This window comes from Mus caroli, unplaced genomic scaffold (genome assembly GCF_978045245.1).
Source record: "Mus caroli unplaced genomic scaffold, Mus_caroli_1 scaffold_1, whole genome shotgun sequence".
In the NCBI taxonomy this organism is placed as follows: Eukaryota; Metazoa; Chordata; class Mammalia; order Rodentia; family Muridae; genus Mus; species Mus caroli.
In genome coordinates, this window is record NW_028227256.1 from 113,267,768 (window position 1) to 113,291,279 (window position 23,512).

The 23,512-nt window shown below is 37.7% G+C and overlaps 1 protein-coding gene across 2 annotated transcripts in view; it reads left to right on the top strand.

The window, feature by feature from the left end:
* Positions 1-23,512, top strand: part of Cntnap5 (contactin associated protein family member 5) — a 928,932-nt gene that overhangs the window by 727,153 nt on the left and 178,267 nt on the right. For both annotated transcript variants that reach the window (XM_029481690.2, XM_029481709.2), the window contains one exon: positions 11,767-11,923. In XM_029481690.2, the coding sequence (XP_029337550.1) occupies positions 11,767-11,923 (157 nt within the window). The remainder of the gene's footprint in view (positions 1-11,766; positions 11,924-23,512) is intronic.

Below are 23,512 nucleotides of genomic sequence, written 5' to 3' on the forward strand. Positions count from 1 at the left end.
ATGCAATAATTTGACAAGAAGGTACTCTCTCCTAGCCAGTAGCAGATCCTTATCACACATGAGGACTGATTTGGTTTCACACATTCTACTATACACAATGCAAATTAAATCTCTGTTGTTGGTAAGTTCTAGGGGACATATAGAGTTTCATTATAGGAGCAAAAATGAAATAAGATGTGAGCCAATTGATTGCTATAGAGGAAATGTACTGAATGTAGGTTAAAATAAAGGATTTTCCTATTTAATATTATATACACTTTCATTGATGCATAGTATGTTAATATATAGAAAATAATGAATGCCTTACATAACCATTCTCACTGCCTGTTACATATCATTCAATACAAACATTCTACCAAAAAAATCTAGTATGAATAATATGGTTGATATTCTCATGATTCAAACTTTATCAGATTACTTGTTATCTTAATAAAATAATAAAAATTACTATAGAATGGGGTTGTTAATATGAAAACTCACATGACATTTGGTTAATCTTTTTGCACACATTTTAACACATAATCATTAACTCATTATGATATTACTAAAGATTAAAAAATATTCAGGAATATGAATATCCTAACACCTCTGTGTGTGCATTAGCTCATGTTACTATCTGTAGGTTGACACACATGTTCATATGCTCAATCTAAAGCACACACAGAGGTGTTAAAATATTCATATAGTATATAGTAAAATACTTGGTGTTGGTAAAATATGAGACATACGTGTAAAATAGAAATTTGCACATAAAATTAGTTTAGATCATGTGTAAGAACATAAATATTATCACAGAAGATAGTGATGAAGCATATAAGATGGCATGAAGTCAATAATTTCTATATTTTTCAAATGAAAATATATACTTTCAATTTAAAGTATCAAAGATAACTTCTTAGAAAGGAAAGGATTTAGAAGAATTTCCAAAGAGAAAAGACTAGAATTTGCATGTATTCAACTGTGGAAATGCAGCAGTCAACCACAGCTAGAGGAGAGAATTTTATAGGCAGGGAGCCTGACAGAGCAAAACAAAATATTTTCCTCCAAATGTCAAGACAAGGAATTGGAGAGTTTGACTAAAAAGTTAACATATGCCTGGAAAAATAATCAAATCTAATAATCCGTAAAGGCCAAGGGTTGGGAGTATCTGTATTTCACATTGCAAATGATTGTTTGCATTTAAAAGTTAATTGGGCAGTGAGATGCTCTTCAATAATTTGCTGTCCAAAAGTGCTATAGCAAAAGAGTTAGCTGAAGAGTACCTCAATGCCTGCAGGAATGGGAGGTGAGGGCACCTGGGAAGTTTTGGCTATAGATTCAGGGAGAGTGGTTTCACTGCATAAAAACATGGATGTCTTCTGTAACTTGCTAATCAAGAAATTCCCTGTGTATGATTGTGGCTCTCACTCTCTTAGCCTAGAAACCTATGTTTTATGGGAAATAAGTGGGGAAAAAAGGAGGGCAGAAGCACATATACTGTTTTGAGGTGTTGATAATGACATTCACCAAAGAGTGAATAAAGATGCAGGACTGGAATATCTCTTTTTAAACCATTTATATATAAGAAAAAGGGACAATATTTGTGAAGAATGATACATAAAAGTTTCCCACAACTGTGAGCAGGAGAACCAGGTCCTGGGCTGTGATATTGGAGGAGTCCTGTGAATGTGGACTCAGTACATGTACCAGTAGATGGATTAATGATGGATTGACAGATAGAGAAACAGAATATAAAGAGGGCTGCCCCATCTTCCTTTTGAAATGATTGGAAAATACATGCAGGAAACCAGCTGAGAAAGGATTTGAAACAGTAGTAAAGGAATTCAGGCAAGGCAGGATTAAAGCAACAAGAAATTCTATGAATTTGAACTCTAATATTCTACCCTCTGCAATATTTTTTTATTATTTGTAGGTATTTTCCTCATTTACATTTCCAATACCATCCCAAAAGCCCCCCATACCCTACCCCCCAACTCCCCTACCCAACCACTCCCACTTTTAGGACCTGGTGTTCTCCTGTACTGGGGCATATAAAGTTTGCAAGTCCAATGGGCCTCTCTTTCCAGTGATGGCCAACTAGGCCATCTTTTGATACATATGCAGCTAGAGTCAAGAGCTTCCAGGTACTGGTTAGTTCATAAAGTTGTTTCACCCATAGGATTGCAGATCCCTTCAGCTCCTTGGATACTTTTTCTAGCTCCTCCATTGGGGGCCCTGTGATCCATCCAATAGCTGACTGTGAGCATCCACTTCTGTGTTTGCTAGACCCCGGCCTAGTCTCACAAGTGACAGCTATATCAGGGTCCTTTCAGCAAAATCTTGCTAGTGTATGCAATGGTGTCAGCATTTGGAGGCTGATTATGGGATGGATCCCTGGATATGGCAATCTCTAGATGGTCCATCCTTTTGGCTCAGCTCCAAACTTTGTTTCTATCTTCTTCCATGGGTGTTTTGTTCCCAATTCTAAGGGGCAAAGTTTTAATATTTTAAACACAATTTCCTGCAGAAAATAACCCAGAGGATAGAACAAGGGATTGGAGAAGAATGAACAACCTAGAAGGTGTTTCTCAGGGTATCTGTAAGAAAATTTAAGAAAAGGTTGGTAGATTTATGTTAAAAGGAACTGCTGCAAGGCCATAAATAATTAGTTATTATTATTATTTAATGACTTTCTTTTCAGCTACACATTCAAATTCATTACTTCTGCATTTTATTTGTTTCTGTCAACACGTATACTTTGTTTAACAACACATTTATTGTGATACTTGAATTAAACCAATTACCAAATAATTGGTTAGAAATTAGCAATATCTATTATTTACCAAAAGTTTTAAAAGATGTGGATGACTAACGAGTGATGAGGCATCTAAAGGGAAGAGTTGTAATTTTCTCAAACCTGATGTCTAGTGATTCAACCATCAGTTGCAGAATAGAATGTATTTATGTCTTTTATTTCTATATACTATTCTAGCCTTATAATGATGCTGAGATTCTCATTTTGAAAGAGGCAAGTTTAAGTTTATTTTCTTTGAAGTCAAATGCTTTGGTTGTTTTTATGTCACTACCTTGAAGATTGCTTGTGGACTTTTCATTGTGGACATTTTATCACAATACAGTATCAATCCAAGAGGTCTGTGAGCTGCAATTTGCACTTTTTGTTGGTTTAACTTAGTTATTTTTGCTTATTGTTTGTATGCCTGTCCTGGCAGCTTCAGGAATACCAGAGGAGGGAGCAATTAAATTCTGTTCTGTTCTGTTCTGTCTCTGAAGTAACAGGTCTGTTACTTCATGGATGCTTCTGTTGCAGGATAGCTGTAAATATGTGTGTGTGTGTGTGTGTGTGTGTGTGTGTGTGTGTGTGTGTGTGCATGTTTTCTTTGTACTGGTACATTGAATATGTCAGTGTGTATAGAACTAGACAAACAACCTGTCCTAGATTCAGGATGTATGCCTAATAAAAACTTCTTCATTTTCCTTTGAAACTAAGCTATATAGACTTTACACACATATGCACACACACACATACACACTCACATACACATGGAAAGTAGAAGTGATTGAGCACCAATGTCATTGTACTCTCCTTTATAAAAACAAATATATAAAAATACTACAATAAATAAATAAATAAATAAATATGGACAGTAGAGACAGTTCAGTCATAAAATGCCTGCCTTATTTTTTTCTCCCCAGCTAGGCATAGTGGGGCTACCTGTAGTCCTAACACCAGGAGTAGCAATAGAAACTTGATGGACATCCAGTCTAGGCAACATACAAGCTCTCAGTTCAGTGACATGTCTTGTTTCAAAACTTAAGACGGAACCTGATCCAGAAAGACAACAGGTGTCTACTTCTGTACAAACCCAAATACCTGCAGCACCAACTCATGTTTACAAATATATTACACATAGTACTGCACATATGCACATGCACCCAAATCAAAAGTATTCCTCAAAAAAATGAAACAAAAGTGTTCAGATGGAGAACAAGTCAATTTTTAAAGTTCAAACCTATAATCCTATAATTCTAAACATTTACCATCTAAAATGATTGTGAAATGCCAGTGTCTCCTGGTGAGTTTGTTTAAAAATAGAAAATTATGGATCACATTCTTGTGTCTAAGACAGCTCTATGACTTGTGTTCTTACAAATATTTCAGTGCATTTAAGTCAAGTCACCATAGGCTACTTTTGGAGCAGCACCACAGTTGGATTTCCAGAGAAAAAGTTATGTTGGTTCCTGCTTACATAGCAAGCTTTTAATAGGTATCCTGGGAAAATAATTCATCCTTTTGATGTCCTATTTTTACATATATTCAAATTTTCACATATATGTTTTACATACACAGATATACACTTTTAATCAGGAGTAGGTCACTGTTCTCTGAGCATTTGGCTCATGCATGATAGGTTTCCCATTTGCCAGCCCATGAGCTTATGATCAAGCACACATTTCCAGCCCACATGGATCTGGTGAGTCCTTAATTTTGGTCAAAAGAAAAATAAGTTAGGTTATACTTTGTGGTCCCAAAAGCAGCTAAAAGGAAGGAGTTGAGATATAACTGATCAAAATTCATTGTTAGTTGGGTAACTTAAATCAAGACTCATAGCTTATCATACTTTTATTGAAATTACTTTGTTCAATTTCAGAATGAAATTTATCAAGCAATATTAGACAAGTTTAGGCAAATTGGACTTTTTAATCATGAGGATACTTATTGGAATATTTATCTGTGCCAATGTTTTTTGTTTCATTGTCAGCTTTTTTTATTTCTAAATACAAATGAGTATGTAGACCATAATAATTGAATGAACTGTATGTACTTGAGAGAATCTCTAAAAAACAATGAGGCTTTATACTCAGTAAACATCTGCAGTTTTCCCAAAGTAATGATTATAGTATTAGTTCAAGAACAATTGCTCTGAGGAACTGTGATGTCTTTTCATTCCCACTTATAATAGGCATGCTTTGACATAACAAGGATATTATATTACGGAAGTATGGAGTCATGAAATCTGAATTCATGCCTTCTTTCCATGTGAGGTTGAAGAATTTACTAATCATGTGTTTAATTCCTAATGTGGCTGAGGAGCTCTTACGCACATTATTAAGTGTATTTTCTGATTTAATAATCCTGCCTGACAATCAATAATACTAGGATTGATATTGATGAATATCTGACATTATCTTCTGATTTGCATGAGGTTATATTCTCTCTAAATAAATGTTAGGTTCTTTCATCCCTCTTTCTTTCTTTCTCCTTTCTTTCTTTCTTTCTTTCTTTCTTTCTTTCTTTCTTTCTTTCTTTCTTTCTTTCTTTCTTTCAGAAATGATAGGCTGTTTAAAAATAAGGGTGTGTAAAACATCTTTGTGTGTGTGCTTTTGTGTTTGTGCATGTACATGTGGGGGAGGAAGAGGTTGATTTTGACTGTCTTTCTCTGCCATTCTCCTTCCAACCTAATTGTTTTCAACAGGATCTGACATTGAACCCAGAGCACACTAACTCAGTCAGACTGGCAGGTGTTCAATGCTGTCTGGCTCTGACTGACTGTCTATTTTTTGGATTACAGACATATTACATGACCTGGCTTTTGATAGGCATGTCCTCATGTTTGTTCAACAAAGCATGTTCTGACTGAGCCATATCTGTATCCTTACTGAGTATCCATCTTTTCTTATACCAGCATTTAGCTGACTTGCCTTTTGTTCACACAATGAAAATAATCACTTGGCCTCAGAACTGCAGTATCCTCAGCTTCCTCTCTTATTTTCTACACTTACACACTCCCTCTAGCTACAGTCAGTATTAGAGGATGCTTAGTGCATGTGGAGTCCTGTTACTCCTAAAGACACAGCAGTAAGTCAGATACCTTTTGCTTTGGTCCTTACTCAAAGAAGTGCTTCCTTCACCAGGACAGTGTTTGTGAAAGGCCTCAAAATATTACCTCTAAGCAAGTGCAACGATTCCATGAGACTTTCTTTAGGATTCTTAGACAAAAGTCAGTGTCTAGCTCTGAGCCATATTTGGATGCCCAACTTTTTCAGATTTATGTTACACCTAACTGAAGATATGCTCTTCTTTATCTGGATATTATAAACATTGGCACATCACACTATGACCTGCACAGAGCATAGAACTGAAAAACTGTTAAAATGGTGATTGTATATACTTTGTATATTATTTTATGAATAATAATATTTAACATTTCTATATATTTATATGTGTGTGGCAGAGAGAGAGAGAGAGAGAGAGAGAGAGAGAGAGAGAGAGAGAGAGAGAGAGAGAGAGAGAGAGAGAGAGAAGAAATTCATGTGGATTTGTGATTTGGGCATGAAGTGTCCCTGTGTCTTCATTTTCTTGAACACTTGCTTACTGGTTGGTGCTTGATATTTGGGATGTTTTGGAACCTTTATGAGCTAAAGTCACATAGAAAGGAAGTTCTATAAATCACAGGAGGTAGGTCTTGAGTGTTTATAAGCTCACCCACACTTCCTGTTCACTCTCCACTTTCCTAGTAGGGACAGAATGTGAAACAATGCATACATCAAGCCTCCTGTAGTTGCTACCACATCTTCTCCATCATGATAGACTTCAGAATTGTGATATAGAATAGTCTTTTGTCCCTTAAGTTGCCTCTGTCAGAGGTTTATTTTTTGTTATTTTTTAATCACAGCAACAAGCAAGAATCTAAAACATACACTTGCTTCATCCTATGGTTGAATTTGCAGGAAGGAGTGCATTGCTTGAAGAGGATACAAGAGATTAATCATGAGAATAGTTTCTCTGATGTTTTCAGGATAATTTGTAAGTCAACACAGGATGGGAGGCATTAGACTCAGAGGTGAAGAGCTGGAGGCACAACTCACTCTTCTGAGTGTTTGTCTAGCATGCATGAAGCCCTGAATTCTATTGCTAGCATGGCATAAACTAGTCAGAGTACTGGACACCTTTACTCCTGGTACCTGGGAAATGGATGCAGAAACATCACAAATTCCAGGTCATCTTTGATTACATATAGTGAGTTTGAGGCAAGCCTGTGATATTTACGACTCTTAAAGAGATTTAAAGATGAGTTAAGACCATCATTACTAAGGAAAATGATCATATAATTTAAAGAAAATGCCAAAGACCATACTTGAAAAGGATATGTATAGGTGTAAGGGATGCATGGCAGAAAATAGGATTGAAAATCAGATACAGTTTACTATTCCTTTTGACATGCTGAGTTAGGCAGAGTATAAAGCTGTGAGCATGTATGAAATCAAAGCACCAATTCCTACATCTAAGGCTCAGGGAATATCATGGGAGAGGGAATAGAAATATTGTGAGAGCCAGAGGGTCAGGAAGTTAACTGAGAAACTGTTTCCTAAAAATGACAGGGAAGCTCCATGCATGATTCATCAACAGTGGGGCTACTCAAACAAGACATGAATAATGATAATACCAATATACATGCTATAGTGGAAAGGCAGATCTGATAGGAAACAAATTCCCTTCTGGACAAAACATTAAAGAAAGTAATGACTGCTGAGAGGTAGTTAGTTTTTCCTAGGAATGAGTTCCCTAATTGGCTTTCTAATAGCAAATGGTCAGCCCAGAACTCATTTGCACATTTGCAAACAAGCAAAATAAATGAAATCAGCAGGTTGTATTTATTTATCTATGCATATAATAATAATAATAATAATAGTGTAAAAGGGAGAAGTTGGAGCAATGGAACATGGGAAGGGATTAAGAAAGAAAAGGAAAGTAAGGAGATGATGTAATTATAGTTTAATCAAAATTAAAAATAGAAAAATACTAGTTTTCTGGAGACAATATGAGTCAAAGCAAAATAAAATGAATTGAAGGAGCAATAACAGTGGCAGCAACAGCTCAGCAAAGCTGCATTTCTGCTTTCATGGGCTCTCTATCTCTTTGCTGGTATTGGTTGGAAGGCTACCTGTGCTGCTCCTGGATCCAGATGCAGCTAAATTGTCCTGGCTCTCATTCAGACACCACTGAGTGGTTGTGTATTTACTACTTTCTTAACTGTAACAATTCAAAATTCAAGAGGAATCTCTAATTCTAATTCTATTGATTAAACCTGAATTGGATAGATAGGCTCGTCCATGACTTCACCTAGATTTCTTATATCAAGAAAACCATAATTGACCCATGCTCAATAAACTAGGCTCATACATAATTCTTCTATAAAATGGGTTATATTTTCAGGAGGGAGAGATGGCACCATGGGTTAAGTGTTTGTTTTGCACTTGTGAAGACCTCTGTTAAATCCTCAGAATCCACAGCAATATAAAAGAAAAAGGCAGAAGTGGTAATGTAAATACTGAGTATGTCCATGAGTATGTACAGCCCCAGGGTTGGAAATATAAACATGAGGATCCCTGGAGCCTCCTGTTCAAATAGTTTGGTTGTATTTGCTATATTCCTGGTTCAAGGAGAGATACCTTCTCAATAAATGAGGTAGGGTATGGTTGAGGAAGACACTGCACACCATCTCTGGTTTCTACTTTCACACATATCCATGTGCATGCAAACACACGTGTAATTTGTTTTCAAGCCATTTCTCTGTAAAAAGCATGGTTACACGCATCCACTGAGGTTTAAGCATGGTATGTCTTACTGATTTCTCAATGTGAAGCTGATCTTTTGCAATGTTTAGAATGCAGATACAATATTTTTCTTAAACACTTTATGAATAAGCAGCTAGGATCTAATATTCTTCTTCCTCTCATTGTCTTCTTCCTCCTCCTCTTCCTTCTCTTTGTTTCCCTTTTTCTTTGTCTTTTCCCTGCTTCTTCACACATACACACACAATACATCCACCATACACACACAGACACACACACAAACACACACACACACCTCAATCTATTTGTGTGTGGGGGGGTCTTTTTTGAGCAAGATCAGAGAGGAACCTTGGGTTTTACTCCTAGGGACCTGCCACCATATTCTTTCTCTCTCTGATCTGGAGTCCTGAGTAATCTAAGCTAGTTGGTCACAGAGCCCAGGCACCCATCAGTCTCTGCCTCCCTACAATAGAATTACAAGGGAGCATCATTGTGTCTGGACTTTTGCTTTCCCACCCCATGTAGATTTCTGGATCTAAAGCTTAGCTTCACCTTTCAAAGCCAGTGCTTAACTGAATGAGACCCCTGTAATTTGTATGTTTTGCATATTTTTCCTGTTAGCAAGGTAAACTCAGAGGGATGCTTTGTTTGTTTGTTTGTTGTTTTGTTTTATTCTGTGATTTACCTACCCCTGATGATGTAGTGCTTACAGTAGTATCAAATAGATTTTAGAAAAAGAAAATCTTAGTAAATGTTTGTCAAATTACTCAATATTTCAATTATAATTAAATAATAATATTTCATTCCTTCATTGATGGAACAGTGTTTTTATCAACAGAAAGAAAAAAAATTAGTCTCTAAAGGCCAAAATTTTCAGCTCAATTCTAAATCATTTTCTTGGATATACAATTGGTTTGTGAATTACCGAAAACCACATATTGTTTGTGGTTCTCGGTTTCCTCATTTTCTGTTCTCTCCATCACTTTACAATGATGGAGAAATAAAAGTGGGTCATCTGCAAGGAATAAATAAATGTAAGTCCTCAGCTTTCCTACACATATTCAAATAGGAATATTTTTAGATATTTTTGTTTTTTCTTTCTTGTGTGCAGTTAAAATCAAGTAATAGTCAGCTGTCCAGCTATGAATATGGCTTATCTAGCCAAGGGTTTAGGAGGAAGGCAATTCATCTGAAGTATTTAAAGGACACTGAATTGCTTGAGATGTAGGAGATGTGTGAGTCATGTAGTGATAGCCTAAAGAGAGCAGTACTAGTTAACAGACTTCTGCATGGGGAACTCTAGGGGGGAAGATAGTATTAAAGTATGTGTGGAATTTAGGGAACATGTGGTGGTAGGAGGAAGGTGGGTGTTTCCAGCTCTTCATAAGAATTAGCACCCCCAAATAACTGTGCTTTTCTTTAAAACCTCCCCCCATTTTTCTCACAGTTTATAGCATTGAATTTCTAAATATATTCTCTATGCCTTCTGGGAGAACTAGCTGGGTGGACAATTCAAAGGAAGTGCGTGCTTTGTATATGTAGATAGAGATTGTGTGAAAATTAAGGATGTCCCTGTACAACAAAATCTTGCCTCTGTAAAAGTTTTTCATACTAGCAACCATAACCAGAAATTTGCAAGGGCTTTAGAACTGTTGTTTGGTTTGGTTTGAGGCAGTGCCTCTTGTAGCTTAGGCTGGCCTCTGACTCATTATGTAACCAAGTAAAATGTTAAACTTCGAATCCTCTTGTCTCCATATCCCTAGTGCTGGGATTGGAGGCCTTCACCACTATACCTGGTTTGTGTGTATGGTGCTGGCAATCCAACCTAGAGCTTCGTGCATGCTAGGAAAGCACTCAGTGCCAATTGCACTATATGGCCAGCCTTAACTGTAGAATCTTAAAACCAGTAATATTCTTATGTTAGGTGGCTTTCATGTGCCAAGCCAAAAAAAGATAAACATTGCCAAGGGAAGCTATGTGTGGTGCATTCAGCAAGATAGGATCCAGGGCCTCCGTATCTGTGTTGGTTCTTGTTTAGGATATACTATCACTTTTTAAGTAGTATCTATAAGCTACTGTGCTATTCACAATCATTAAACTTTATTTTCCACTCTATACTATCTACCAAAGGGAATACAGGTTTGGCTAATTTTGGCCCTTACTGTGTTATTTTGTTTGGATAATTTCCAATGGTTATCATTCAATCAACATATATGGAGTTGTGTGGTGTGGTGTGGTGTGGTGTGTGTGTAATGTGTTTATGTGTGTTGCTGCTGTTGTTGTTTAAAAACTGATTTAATTTTAATAGAAAAAGATGAAAAGAGGTGGTCTTTTGGTCTAATGTTAGGTGATTAAGATGATGAGGAAGAAAGACCCAGGAGAAAAGACACACAGATCATGAAAGAGAATATAAAGCTTTTATTCCAGTTTTGACTTCACTGTAACCTTGTTCTGTTTCATAATGGATATGTGAATTCATCTCTTTGTATATAAGTAGACCATATTGGTATTCAAAAAGTATCTAAATTCTATTATTCCTCTGAGGTAGTGGTGTGAAATTTCAGGGTTTTTTAAATTCCACTGACTGTTAGTACAATAGCACTCAAAAATAACTAGTCACTGAAATCACAATGTAACACTGATCAAGTTAAACTAACTTTTAAAAAAACTTTTTTGAAGGAAGGGATTTAATAAACTAAAATTTTTCTCTTCTGCTTAATTTAAATTATTAATTTTACTAATTTAATGCATTATTATTAATGCATTATTTAAATTACCATAAAAGTAAAGTATGGTTTTTAATATTTTAACACTGATCTGAATAAATCAGTTGTTATATTGTCTATCAATGTTCCTGATTCTCCATGGTGTCATTCATCAGTCTTCAACTATGTTCTTTTAATACAAATATCTTTTGATTTACACACACATATATATATGTAAGTATGTATTTAAAGCATATAGAAACTTGAAAGAGATAAAGGAGAAAGAGAAAATGCAATCCAGAAAGTATGAAAAAGAGAGGGATTGGGTGGGTGGGGAAGTGAACCTTTATATGTTCACAGGCGCGTGAGCACAAACACACACACACACACACACACACACACACACACACACACACACACACCACTGTGAGCTCCTCTGTAGCCTTTCAGCTTGCACTTCTGACTCATGAAACATCTTGTCTTACAGATGGAGCCCCATTCACCTGGTGGATTGGGAGGTCCACTGAAAGGCACCCTTACTGGGGAGGTTCTGTTCCGGGAGTCCAGCAGTGTGGATGTGGCCTGGAGGAAAGCTGCCTGGACAGTCGACACTTTTGCAATTGTGATGCAGATACAGATGAATGGTAAGGAGAATTTCAGTTTCACTACAGTGGTAAGAAATGTTAACTATTGTGCAGAATTGCTACTAAGAGAGAAAGAGGCAATACCAAATTCAATGGGAATTAGGGCTGCATAAGAAAAAGAAAGAAAGAAAGAAAGAAAGAAAGAAAGGAAGGAAGGAAGGAAGGAAGGAAGGAAGGAAGGAAGGAAGGAAGGAAGAAAGAAAGAAAGAAAGAAAGAAAGAAAGAAAGAAAGAAAGAAAGAAAGAAAGAAAGAAAGAAAGAAATTTAAAATTTTTTAAAAGGCCTGGGAGCACTTAAGAGCAATGGATGCTCTTCCATAGGACCTAGATTTGCTTGTCAACACCTATATGTTGGCTAAAATTATCCTTAATTACAAAAGATCTAATGCCCTCCAATAGCCTCTGTGTGCACTCTGTGCACATGGCTCACTTACATAAGATAAGGACACTCATATGATATAAATAAACATTTCAAAAATGTGAAAACTCTGTTCTTCTATGTTGAGGAGTAATACTGAGGTTTGTGCCATGACCTTGTATTCTGAAATTTCTGGTCTAAGCAAGGAATATACTGTATCATGCGTTATGAGTTTATTGTTTAGTCAGTATTTTTTATTCTGTCCACATCCCTCCTCTCTCTCTCTGTGTGTGTGTGTGTGTGTGTGTGTGTGTGTGTGTGTAGATTCTTTATGTTTGTGAGTATCCATGCATGTGTTTATACATGTCTGTGGAAGCCAGAAGACAACTTTCATTGTCACTCCTCAGATTCTAATTACAATTTTTTTTTGAGACATGATCTCTCTGTGACCCAGAAGAAGTAGGCATAGCTGGCTGGTTGGATTTGCCTGTTTTTGCCTCCCCAGTGCTGATATTATAAGCATTTATAATCACACCCAGATATTTAGTATGGGTTCTGAGATTCAATTCAGGTCCTGCCTGTTTAAGGCAAGCACATTGCTACCAAGCCATCTCTCTCGATTCTGAGTTAGGTTTTGAGACACACTTGTTGCGAAGGGGCCAGGAGAGATGGGAGTGTACTTATATGAATAGTTTCTTTTTCTCCCACTGATGTCTAGTTCCTTTACCACCATTTAGTGACTCTAATACTAAATTAAATTTTCTATTCTACTTACTGATTTTCAGCAACTGATAATATGGTTTGCACAACAATCTTGATCTTCCATAAAAATACATGCTTGGAGGTTGGGAAATACCAATTACAGAAAAGTTAGATGATTGTTTTCAATATTATACACATCTGTCAAATGGCAAGACCCAAATTCAAACCTAAGTCCATGGACACCATCTCTAGTGCTCTCCTACACCAGCTCAGTCCTGTAAGGCGATGACTAAGTTCTCATGTCTATTAGGTCTATATATCTCCAAGCTCCAGGAAAGCTTTTCCATTTTCACCATATTTGTTAGGAAAATGTTACACACAGCCTGTCCACTTAGCTTTCAGAATTGGGCTGGATATCAGGCAGCTTGATATTTTAGCTTTTGCAGTGTTTCTCTCTCTTCTGGTTCTACTCAAAACCTTTTAGATCAGGAAGCTAGGACTGGGGAGATGGGTTAGTCAGGAAAGGGTTTGCCACTCAAGCATGGAGACCAGAATTAAATCCTCAGAATCTACAAAACTAAGTTATTCAAACATCTAGGAGTCCTGGAAGGGTCTTGAATTTCCAGCCTTGGTCAGGTGGACCCAGGTGGGTCATTGGGGCTTATTGGAAATTTCCAGATGGGAGATCATCTAAAACACCAATTTTCAAAATATGGGGTGAGACCCCTTTGCAGTTTGAATGGTACATTCACAGGAGTTGTATATGAGCATCTGAAAGAACAGATATTTACATAAAAATTCATAATAGTAGCAAAATTATAGTTATGAAGTTGCAATGATAATAACTTAATTGTTGTACGTCACCATAACATGAGAAACTGTATTAACTGTATTAAAGAACCATAACATTAGAACAATTGAGAACTACTGCTCTAAAAAGAAATTCAAGCACAGATGAGCAGTACCTGGAGGTTGACATACATGTTAGTCCTCTGGAATCTACTCCTTATATACATGTGCAAATATACATGTGATCCTGTATGTACACACACATACAGGCACACACACACACACATAGAAGAAAAAGAAGAAGAAGAAGAAGAAGAAGAAGAAGGAGGAGGAGGAGGAGGAGGAGGAGGAGGAGGAGGAGGAGGAGGAGGAGGAGGAGGAGGAGAAGAAGAAGAAGAAGAAGAAGAAGAAGAAGAAGAAGAAGAAGAAGAAGAAGAAGAAGAAGAAGAAGAAGAAGAAGAAAGAGGAGGAGGAGGAAGAGGAAGAGGAAGATGAGGAAGAGAAGGAAGAGAAGGAGGAGGAGAAAAAGGAGGAGGAGGAGGAGGAGGAGGAGAAGGAGAATCACTATTTGTGTCTACTTCCATAATACATGGCTCATGAATTCTGAACATGACAAAGTACAGAGAGTTCCTTTAGATGCCTCTGTCACCCCAAACTCTTCATGAAGAAAAACTCATGTGAGGAAGACAAAATGTTGGATTTCAACTTCTTTCTTCTTTGGTCTTTCACTATATTTTAAAGTGAATTTTTTTAAAATATTTTTATTACATATTTTCCTCAATTACATTTCCAATGCTATCCCAAAAGTCCCCCATACCCTCCTCCCAACTTCCCTACCCACCCATTCCCCCTTTTTGGCCCTGGCGTTCCCCTGTACTGGGGCATATAAAGTTTGCATGTCCAATGGGCCTCTCTTTCCAGTGATGGCCGACTAGGCCATCTTTTGATACATATGCAGCTAGAGTCAAGAGCTCCGGGGTACTGGTTAGTTCATAATGTTGTTGCACCTACAGGGTTGCAGATCTCTTTAGCTCCTTGGATAATTTCTCTAGCTCCTCCATTGGGGGCCCTGTGATCCATCCAATAGCTGACTGTGAGCATCCACTTATGTGTTTACTAGGCCCCGGCCTAGTCTCACAAGAGACAGCTATATCTGGGTCCTTTCAGCAAACGCTTTCTAGTGTATGCAATGTCATCGTTAAAGTGAAATTTATTACAGCATTATAGAGACCTACAAAAAAATCTACTTTATGTTCTGGATGAAGAACAAATCTGTGAAACCTATGGGCCTCAATCTATTTAGTCCTGATACAGATGTTTGATGGAAGTTTTAGGGAGGCAAATTCAGAACATCTTTGAAGAAGGATATATTAGTTGTTGGTTTGTTTTTTGTTTTTTGTTTTTCATGTAGAAAAAAAAGGGACTTCAGGAAAGGTCTATTTGTCACACAATCAAAGATGCAATCTATCATGGTAGGGAAGGAGTGGTGGCAGGAGCTTGAAACAGCATGTCACATTGTGTCCACAGGCAGGAAGCAGAGAAAAATGAGTACTGATGCTCTGGTCACATTTTCCTTTTTATTCCTTCTGAAACCCTAGCCCAGAAAATGGTACTTCTCACATTTAAAGTAGCCTTCCCACTTTAAATGACACAGTCTAAACATTAGATCCTAGTAAACTATCACATTAACAATTAAGAGGAGAGATCTTGACTAATTATCATCTTCAAATTTAGGAGGGTTTTGAATTTTTTTTTCAGGTCATTATGTTACAAAGAGAGAGAGAGAGAGGCAAGGAGTAAAATCCTCTGATCCTAGGGACTCAGATTTACTTGTAAGTATGAGTCATAAGTCTCCTCACTGTGTTTGGTATTATTTACAGATTTATAGGCTCAGAATTAAACACCCTCACTTTACTTTATGCTATGCAATTAGAGAAGCTGACCCAGGGGAGAAAATGCAGAAAAGCTGCCATTGAAAATGGAGTATTTCTTCTCTTGTATGTTTTATCTCTGAGGTGCACTTTCCCTTCTCAATGTACAATTGCCAGGGCTTAGTTTATTGCCCGGTAATGACTGAGGATAATAGCTGCACCTTACTTATTCATGATGAAGTTCTCCTGCATTTGCTTCTCCAGAATATTCCATTGTTCATGTTACCTATCCAGATTATAGGCTCTCTTTTTATTGACGGGATTCTTAGTTCACTAACCTCTCAATCACTTATAAGCTGATTGATTCAACTTCATTACCTATGCTGTGCTTACAGGAACTTACCAAAATGCAATTTGTCTAATTCTTCTTGTGTAGATGCACTTGAGTGACTGGGTATATGGAAAACTGAAGTCCACGTCAGGCGCTGTCCTTCAAGTGCTGTCTCTCTTGCTTTGTCCTGGAGCTCATTGATCTAGCCAGTCCAGCTGGCCAGTGAGCCTTAGCAAACTACTTGTCTTTGCTTCCAAAGACCAGAGGGATTACAATCATGTACTGCCATCCTACATTTATTTTTACCTCTGCTGGATATCAAACTCAGATTTTCATAGTTGCACAGCATTTAGTTGACTCATTGAGCCATTTCCCCAGTACTTGACAGACATTTTTCACTACATAGATCAATGCATATTTTATTTGAGCGGGATAAGTGTCTATCAACATCATGGTAGAGAAGCATGGTAGCAGGGAAACGTGGTGACTAAAGCACAAGGATGAGAGCTCACATCCTAAACTGCAAGCAGGAAGCAGAATAAGCAAAGTTGCAATGGTGTGAAATTCTCATGCACCTAGCAACACACTTCCTTCAGCAAGTCCATATCTCCTAAGCTTCCCCCCACAGCATCAACAGCTAAAAATCAAGTTTTTCCAGCCTATGGGGTCATTCTCATTCAAACTACCATAGGTAACATACCAAGAGTTAAATGAAAGGAGTTGAAGTATACCTGCTAAGTGCAATCTCTAAGGGACAAGACATCAAAACATTCCCATAGTTCTCCAGATGCAATATAGTCTGACATCTGTAGTTAATTGTTCTATGCTTCACTGATGACTTAAGAACAAAATGTACCCTGTGTTGAATGTTTTGGGGGGACACATCATCATGGAAGGATGTCATTGAGTTTCACTTTACTAATGAGATATGAACAAATATTTATTCATCTCAGATAGAGGGCACTAATGACAGGTCCAAGAGACAGTTTCACCTAGGTTCACAGTAAGTGAACCAAGAAGTATGTTGAACATATTTATGCAGCACTTTGAAGGGTTACTTACTGAAACATGACTTACACTCAAGCAGTTGTATCACCTTGAAGTTATACCAAATCCTGAATGATAACCTCATAGAAACTTCATCCAGCCTCGCTGGAAGGGTCCCTGCCTAATCCTGTTTACTGCCCCTTCTTATCCTGTTTTTGTTTTTAACCTTTGGCCCATCTATCCTCAATTGTTTAAGTATAGTACAAGTTTTGATGCTCAGACAACAATATCAGTAGCTGTAACAAAGTGAGACATCATTTCAGGATTGAAATGTACCAGGGAAAAAAGGGGGAATGTTATATCCAAAATGAATTTAAGACTACCCAGTACCTTTCCCCTTCGAAAAGGACTTTCCAAACTGTACTAGCTGGCCAAGTGCAGAGCCAGATAAGAAAGCTGTCTGACTAAACAAATGTAGAAACATAGTTTTAGCGGTCAAAATGATTAAGCCTGCAGCTACCAAAACAATATTAGCTGTTCTCAGAGAAATAATCATAACAAGATTAGCAATTCTCCTGTCCCCCACCCCATACTAAATTCTGACGAAGACCACAAACCACCCTGACCTTGTTGCAAGAATTTCCCTGACGTTAATAGCTGTGGCGTTAATAGCTGTGACATTAATAGCTGGTTCATAAGTTCAAAATGTACTATTACTTTGCTAACCAAATCATAATAACCCACCATGGGGACAAGCAAAGTGAGTCACTAGGCCAAAGGGTTACTTAGTCACTATACAAACCAACCAATGCCTGAAAGGGTTACTTGCTACACCAATGAGAACCCTGTTGCTCAAATCAGCCTCTTACAAAGATATAAAAAGTGTGTTCTTTCTTTGTTCTGGGTCTCTCCTCTGGCCTGCATGCTGAGAGGGGAGTCCCCAGTATGTTGGATGAATAAAAATCCTCATGTGTTTTGCAGCGATGGTGGTGGTCTCTGTGTTCTTTGTGAGTAAGGGTCTTTTGACGAACTACAACAAATCCATCTTCCTTCTTGATAAGTGAGGTTTCTCAGGGAGCCTTAGGCAATGGCTCAGCTGCCTGTGGTTGATTCTGTTTTGTTCTATTAAGACAGACCTTGGTGATGAGCACTTATTGCCATATGTTCCAATGAGATCGAATAATGTAGGAAAATGAGTGAGTATCATATAATTGGTAAAAGAGGGGGAGAGGGCTAAAAATGATGGAGATGAAGAAGGGATATGTCTCCACTAACATTTTTAGAAGAAGCCTTTTGCTTGAAATTAAAGAAAGCCTCAACTAGGTAAATACGTGGTTTGAGTCTGTGAATTTATGGGGAGAAGGAACATACTATTCTATAAAATTCATTACTCATGGGTTTCTTTTAGAGTCAAATCTAACTAGTGTGGAAGAGGAAATAAATAAGAAAATTAATCTTGGCTTCCAGCAACAGAATATTGAATAAGGAAAATAAGGCATATAGGCTTAATATTTTTAGCAGTAAAGAATACAATAAGTTTTGTTGGTTGTTGTTTGGATTTTTCTAGGAAATTAGATGCAACTGGAGATAAATTTTTAATCATATCAAGCAAATTGCAGAAAGAAAAAAATCACACATTTTCCCTCATTTATGAATTTTCACTTATATATACATATACAAGATTGTGCAAGCATGCATGTGTGTGTGTGTGTGTGTGTGTGTGTGCGTGTGTCTCCATGTTTATGTGATGTTGCATGCATAATTGTGAGTATGGGTGGATACATTAATGTGTTCTAATGTGAAGAACAAAGGTTATTATGTACCTTTATTTTCCTTTCTTCCCTCTTTTTCCCCTCACTCAAGGGTCTTTTATTAAACCTGGAGACCGGCTAGCCAATGAGACCCTCAGATCTACCTGACCTCTGGAGTGCTAGGGTTATAGACTAATACACACACAATTTTTTTTATGGGATTTCTGTTGATATGAGCTGAAATCCCCCTGTGTTTGTGATAAGCATTTTCACCTACTGAACCATCTATCTCTCCAGCCCACAAGAAGTAACTTTATGAAACAGGCTAGTAAAACACTGTGGGTTTGCAACAAAACCCAGGTGACTGTATGGCCTGGAGAAGTGTAGAGGAGAGTAGGGTTTTGCAGGGAGGAGAAAGTGACTATCGAAGAGGGAGAAAGCATAGTTATGTGGCATGTTGAAAGACACACTACAGTGGGGTATCCTGCTGACAGACCGCAGTCAGAAGTACAAGTTTTCTCATCCAAATACCAGGTTCAACAAAACTGAAGCCCCCTTCATAGAGAGCTTCTCCCTGCTTAATATTGTTTCCAAAGGAAGTGCTTTTAGTCCTAGTTATTGATTCTGCTCTTGGTGTGTTCTTTCATAAAACATGGTCCCTGTCACTTTATAATCTGGAACAAACATGTCAATGTGAACTTTAAAGATCAGTATACTTTTCAGGAATATTTTTCCTTCCCTCTTTTCCTCCCTCCCTCCCTCCCTCCCTCCCACCCTCCCTCCCTCCCTCCCTCCCTCCCTCCCTCCCTCCCTCTCTCCCTTCCTTCTCCCCTTACTTCCAATTCTTCCACATCCTCTCTTTCTTTATGTTCATTATATGGAACCCTAGAACCTCAGCTTCTGTGTAGGGCTGGATTTCACTGTGTCCCTCGGAGAGATTACTTATGGACTGACACTCTATTCATGTATGACTGGTGACTGGGTGGCTTCTCTTGGACATATGCTTACCTCAATTCTTTGGTAGGTGGGTTAATTCCAGTTCAGGCTTAACAAGTGTTGATTACACTGTTAGCCAAATTTCTCTCTGTTGTCATCATAAGAACTATTTACCAAGTTTACCACATATAGTTTTATTGTGAATTAATTTTCTACTTTCTTTCAAAAGTAGTTCTTGGGACTAGAGGGATAACTCAGACAATAGTGTTCACTATACAAGCATGAAACCTCAGCTTGATGGCCAGTATCCAAGCCAAAAGTCAGATAGAAAACCAAAACCAAAAGAAAATAAAAAACTTCTAGAGTGATGTAAGAACTTGTAAGTCTAGTTCTGGACAGGTAGGGAGAGACATGTCCTGGGTCGCCACCTACCAGCCTCTTCAGAACCTGTTACTTGCTAATTGTATCTTTTCCTAAGACACTTTACTTTCAGTTTGTTTTGGAACCACTCAGGCAAAAGTTCAGAGTGGTTGAGTTGTTACCAGGGCAGTTACTCGTGGATTCTCATGTATGGCTATCTGGCAGCAACATTAAATCAGCTCTTTCTGCTGGAGTAAAGTATGTCTGCTGCTCTGAGGCCACTGTACTTTCATTGTTCAAAGAGGTGGTGAGTTGAGAGATGGCCTAGCAATGGTTTCCTTTCTGTCTGCTCTTGCCTGACTCTGCTCTCTGTCTGTGGTTGGTTATAATTTTGATTGTTGTTTCTTTTCTGGTTCTGGAGAAACAACCAGGTCTCTTTACCATGAAACGCCCTAGTCTTTCCTGCCATATGACTCTCTGAACTGACCCTTAAGCATATACAGGCTAGGGGTAACTTTCTCATAGCTGGTTTAGGTACACAAATGGCCTTAGATGTTTCAAAAATACAATTGGCTTGTTGTTTATTCAAGTAGAGAAAGTGCAATGCTGTAATACACTCAAGAGATCACAGAAAAATACAAAGGAGAGAGTAGGGAGTACTGCTCATAAAGAATGATTGAAATTGGAAAATTCTAGATGTCATAGAATTATTTGGTATTCTGTGAAAAATATCATAAAAGAGGCTTACTGGAAATTGATTCAATAATGTGGCCATGCCACCATCTACATAGAGTAAATGCTCTAAGTATAAATAGCTTATCACTCGCTTCTGCTCTGTGAAACATCTTTCTAATATTTTTAAGAAATATGAATAAGGCTGAGGAGATAGATTAGTTTGGAAAGTGCATGGCAACTAAGCATGGAGACCTGAGTCCAGCCTCGAGAACGCATGTAAAATGAGTCAGCCTAGTCGAGATGAAGATCTTCAAGAAGATGATGCTCTGCTCATGTGTGCACACACACATTCGTGCACATCCATGCACACAGCTGAACCCATATATTCATGAACATTACACACACACACACACACACACACATTAAATCAAGATGTAGATTTGAGGTTTCTCTATACTTGTCATCTGTCAAGTCCTACAAAAACTGTGCAAAGCTCAGATAAATGAGCAATTGCCAAGCCGTGGGGAGGCCCAGTCTTTCGAAATAATGTAGGGAGCTCCTGGGAAATAAAGCCCAGTTTACTGCTATGTGTAGCTCACACTCAGAACTAAATCTTCAAAATGAGCTGTTTGTATCCCTTATCTGATCTGCAACTTCACTGCAGTTCTAAGTCCCAATCTGCCACAATTTACATGATACATAAGGCTAATTATTTTGCTAAATGTGTAACATTAATGTGTATTTTTAAAATATGCCTTTATTATAATATATTCAAAGATTTCACTATGTACAAATAAAAAGGGATGTTTTCACCTCACTAGTTCTTTGAAACCTCATGTATATATCCCATGTGCAGAATGTTTTAATTTTATTTTTTGATAGTTTCATGCATTTATATAATGAATTGCCATAATTTTCCATTCCCTTCTTTCATCCTCATCTTCCCCTGGTGGAGCCAATCGCAGTAAGCCCCCCTTTACTTTCATGTCTCCACTTTATCGGTGGCCACTGAATTTAACTATAGTTGCTTATGAAAGTGTGAGTGAGAGGCTACTTATTGGAGTATGGATAATGTAGAAACTTGAAATTGGTCTCAGGGTTGAGAGTGGGATGATCGGGTGCTCATGTCTAAATGGGACAGTGATTCTATCCAAGGCTCGGGAAACATCACAGAAGATGAATTAGGGAAATTGTAAGTGCCAAAGAATGAGAAATATGAAGACAAAAATATGTCGTCTGGACATGATATAGCCATTTCACTAATGGACTCACTGCATAAGACCTGTACAACACCAGCCCTTGAAATCCTTGTGGATGAGGGAAGTAACCTGACATCCCACTCTGCTATAAAGGATGATTGAAGGTTAACTATAGTTGTGGGATGAGTGTTGTTTCCATTAGTGGTATAGTCACTGGCATGTTGCCACATAAAAAATACTCCTGTAGTTAATGGTTGGTTATGTAGAATTTCTTCAAATATAAGTATTCCATAGACATCCAGGATTTTTCAACTGCATGCTCAGGTATAACTAAATGTGATTCAAATTATTTATTTTCAATGTACTTCTTCCAGAAAAAAAGTTACAAATCACTTCCTTGAATTCAATAAAGCATCATACAAGTTAAGACACACTGGCAACTTTAATGGATGTACAGTCCTACATATTCTGCTTTTATCATTACTTATTTTCAGTCTTCTATAGTAAGAATTTGACTTGTGGTTGACTTTTTGCTGCTAACACATAGTGCCGTAGCAAAATATCTTGAGTTCTGATTTGTATTGTTTTTAGTGTTTTAGCACATTACTATATTGACCAGAACTGCACCTTAGAATTATGAGAGGATGAATTGTGACAGATTGATCAAAATTGCTGAGTAGACATTGGTCATTAAGCAGATTCCAAAGAACCAATGCCCAGTGGAATGCTCTGGCCATGTGGAACATGTAGAGAATCATAACTCTTTGAGAGAATAGTATAGGTATAAGAGGGTCAACACAAATGGACAACTGGACATGATCTGCAATCACCAAAGAGATAAGCATAAATTAAGTCAACTCAAATACAAGGACCATGCTGTGTCCCAGAGTTCTAGATTGAGTGAAAAGGGAAGAAGGAGCTGAGCATCAGCATTCACTTCTTTGCATCCAGTCTGCGCTGTGACCAGTTGCCTGAAACCCTTGGCATTGTGATGAATTGAAATGTGAGCCAAAAGAAACCTTTATCACAGCACCAGGGAGGTAACTTATTCAGTGACATGAGGAGAGGTAGTCAGTTCTCAGCAGAGTCTTGCACAGCCTAATGGAGAGACTCCTTGCAGCCTCTTCTTGCTGAAAATTTACTGAAGCCTTTAATTAGTTAGGGCTCAGAACAGATCACAAAGCCTCCTTTTCTTCCCGATGTCATATATTTTTCCTTGTGCTTCCACAATCCATGGTAAAGCACATGGATGACTTTAGACAATTGCAGTGACTGTATTTAAAGAGAAGCTGGAAACAAACAAATGTCCCTCAACAGAGGAATGGATACAGAAAATGTGGTATATTTACACAATAGAACACTACTCAGCTATTAAAAACATTGACTTAATGAAATTTGCAGGCAAATAGACATGACTTGAAAATATCATCCTGAGTGAGGTAACCCAGTCACAAAAGAACACACATGGTATGCATTCACTGATAAGTGGATATTAGCCTAAAAGCTCAGAATACCCAATTCGCAGACCATATATAGCTCATGAGGAAGGAAGACCAAAGTGTGGATGCTTTAGTGCTTCTTAGAATAGGGAACAAAATACTAAAAGGAGGAAATATGAAGACAAAGTGTGG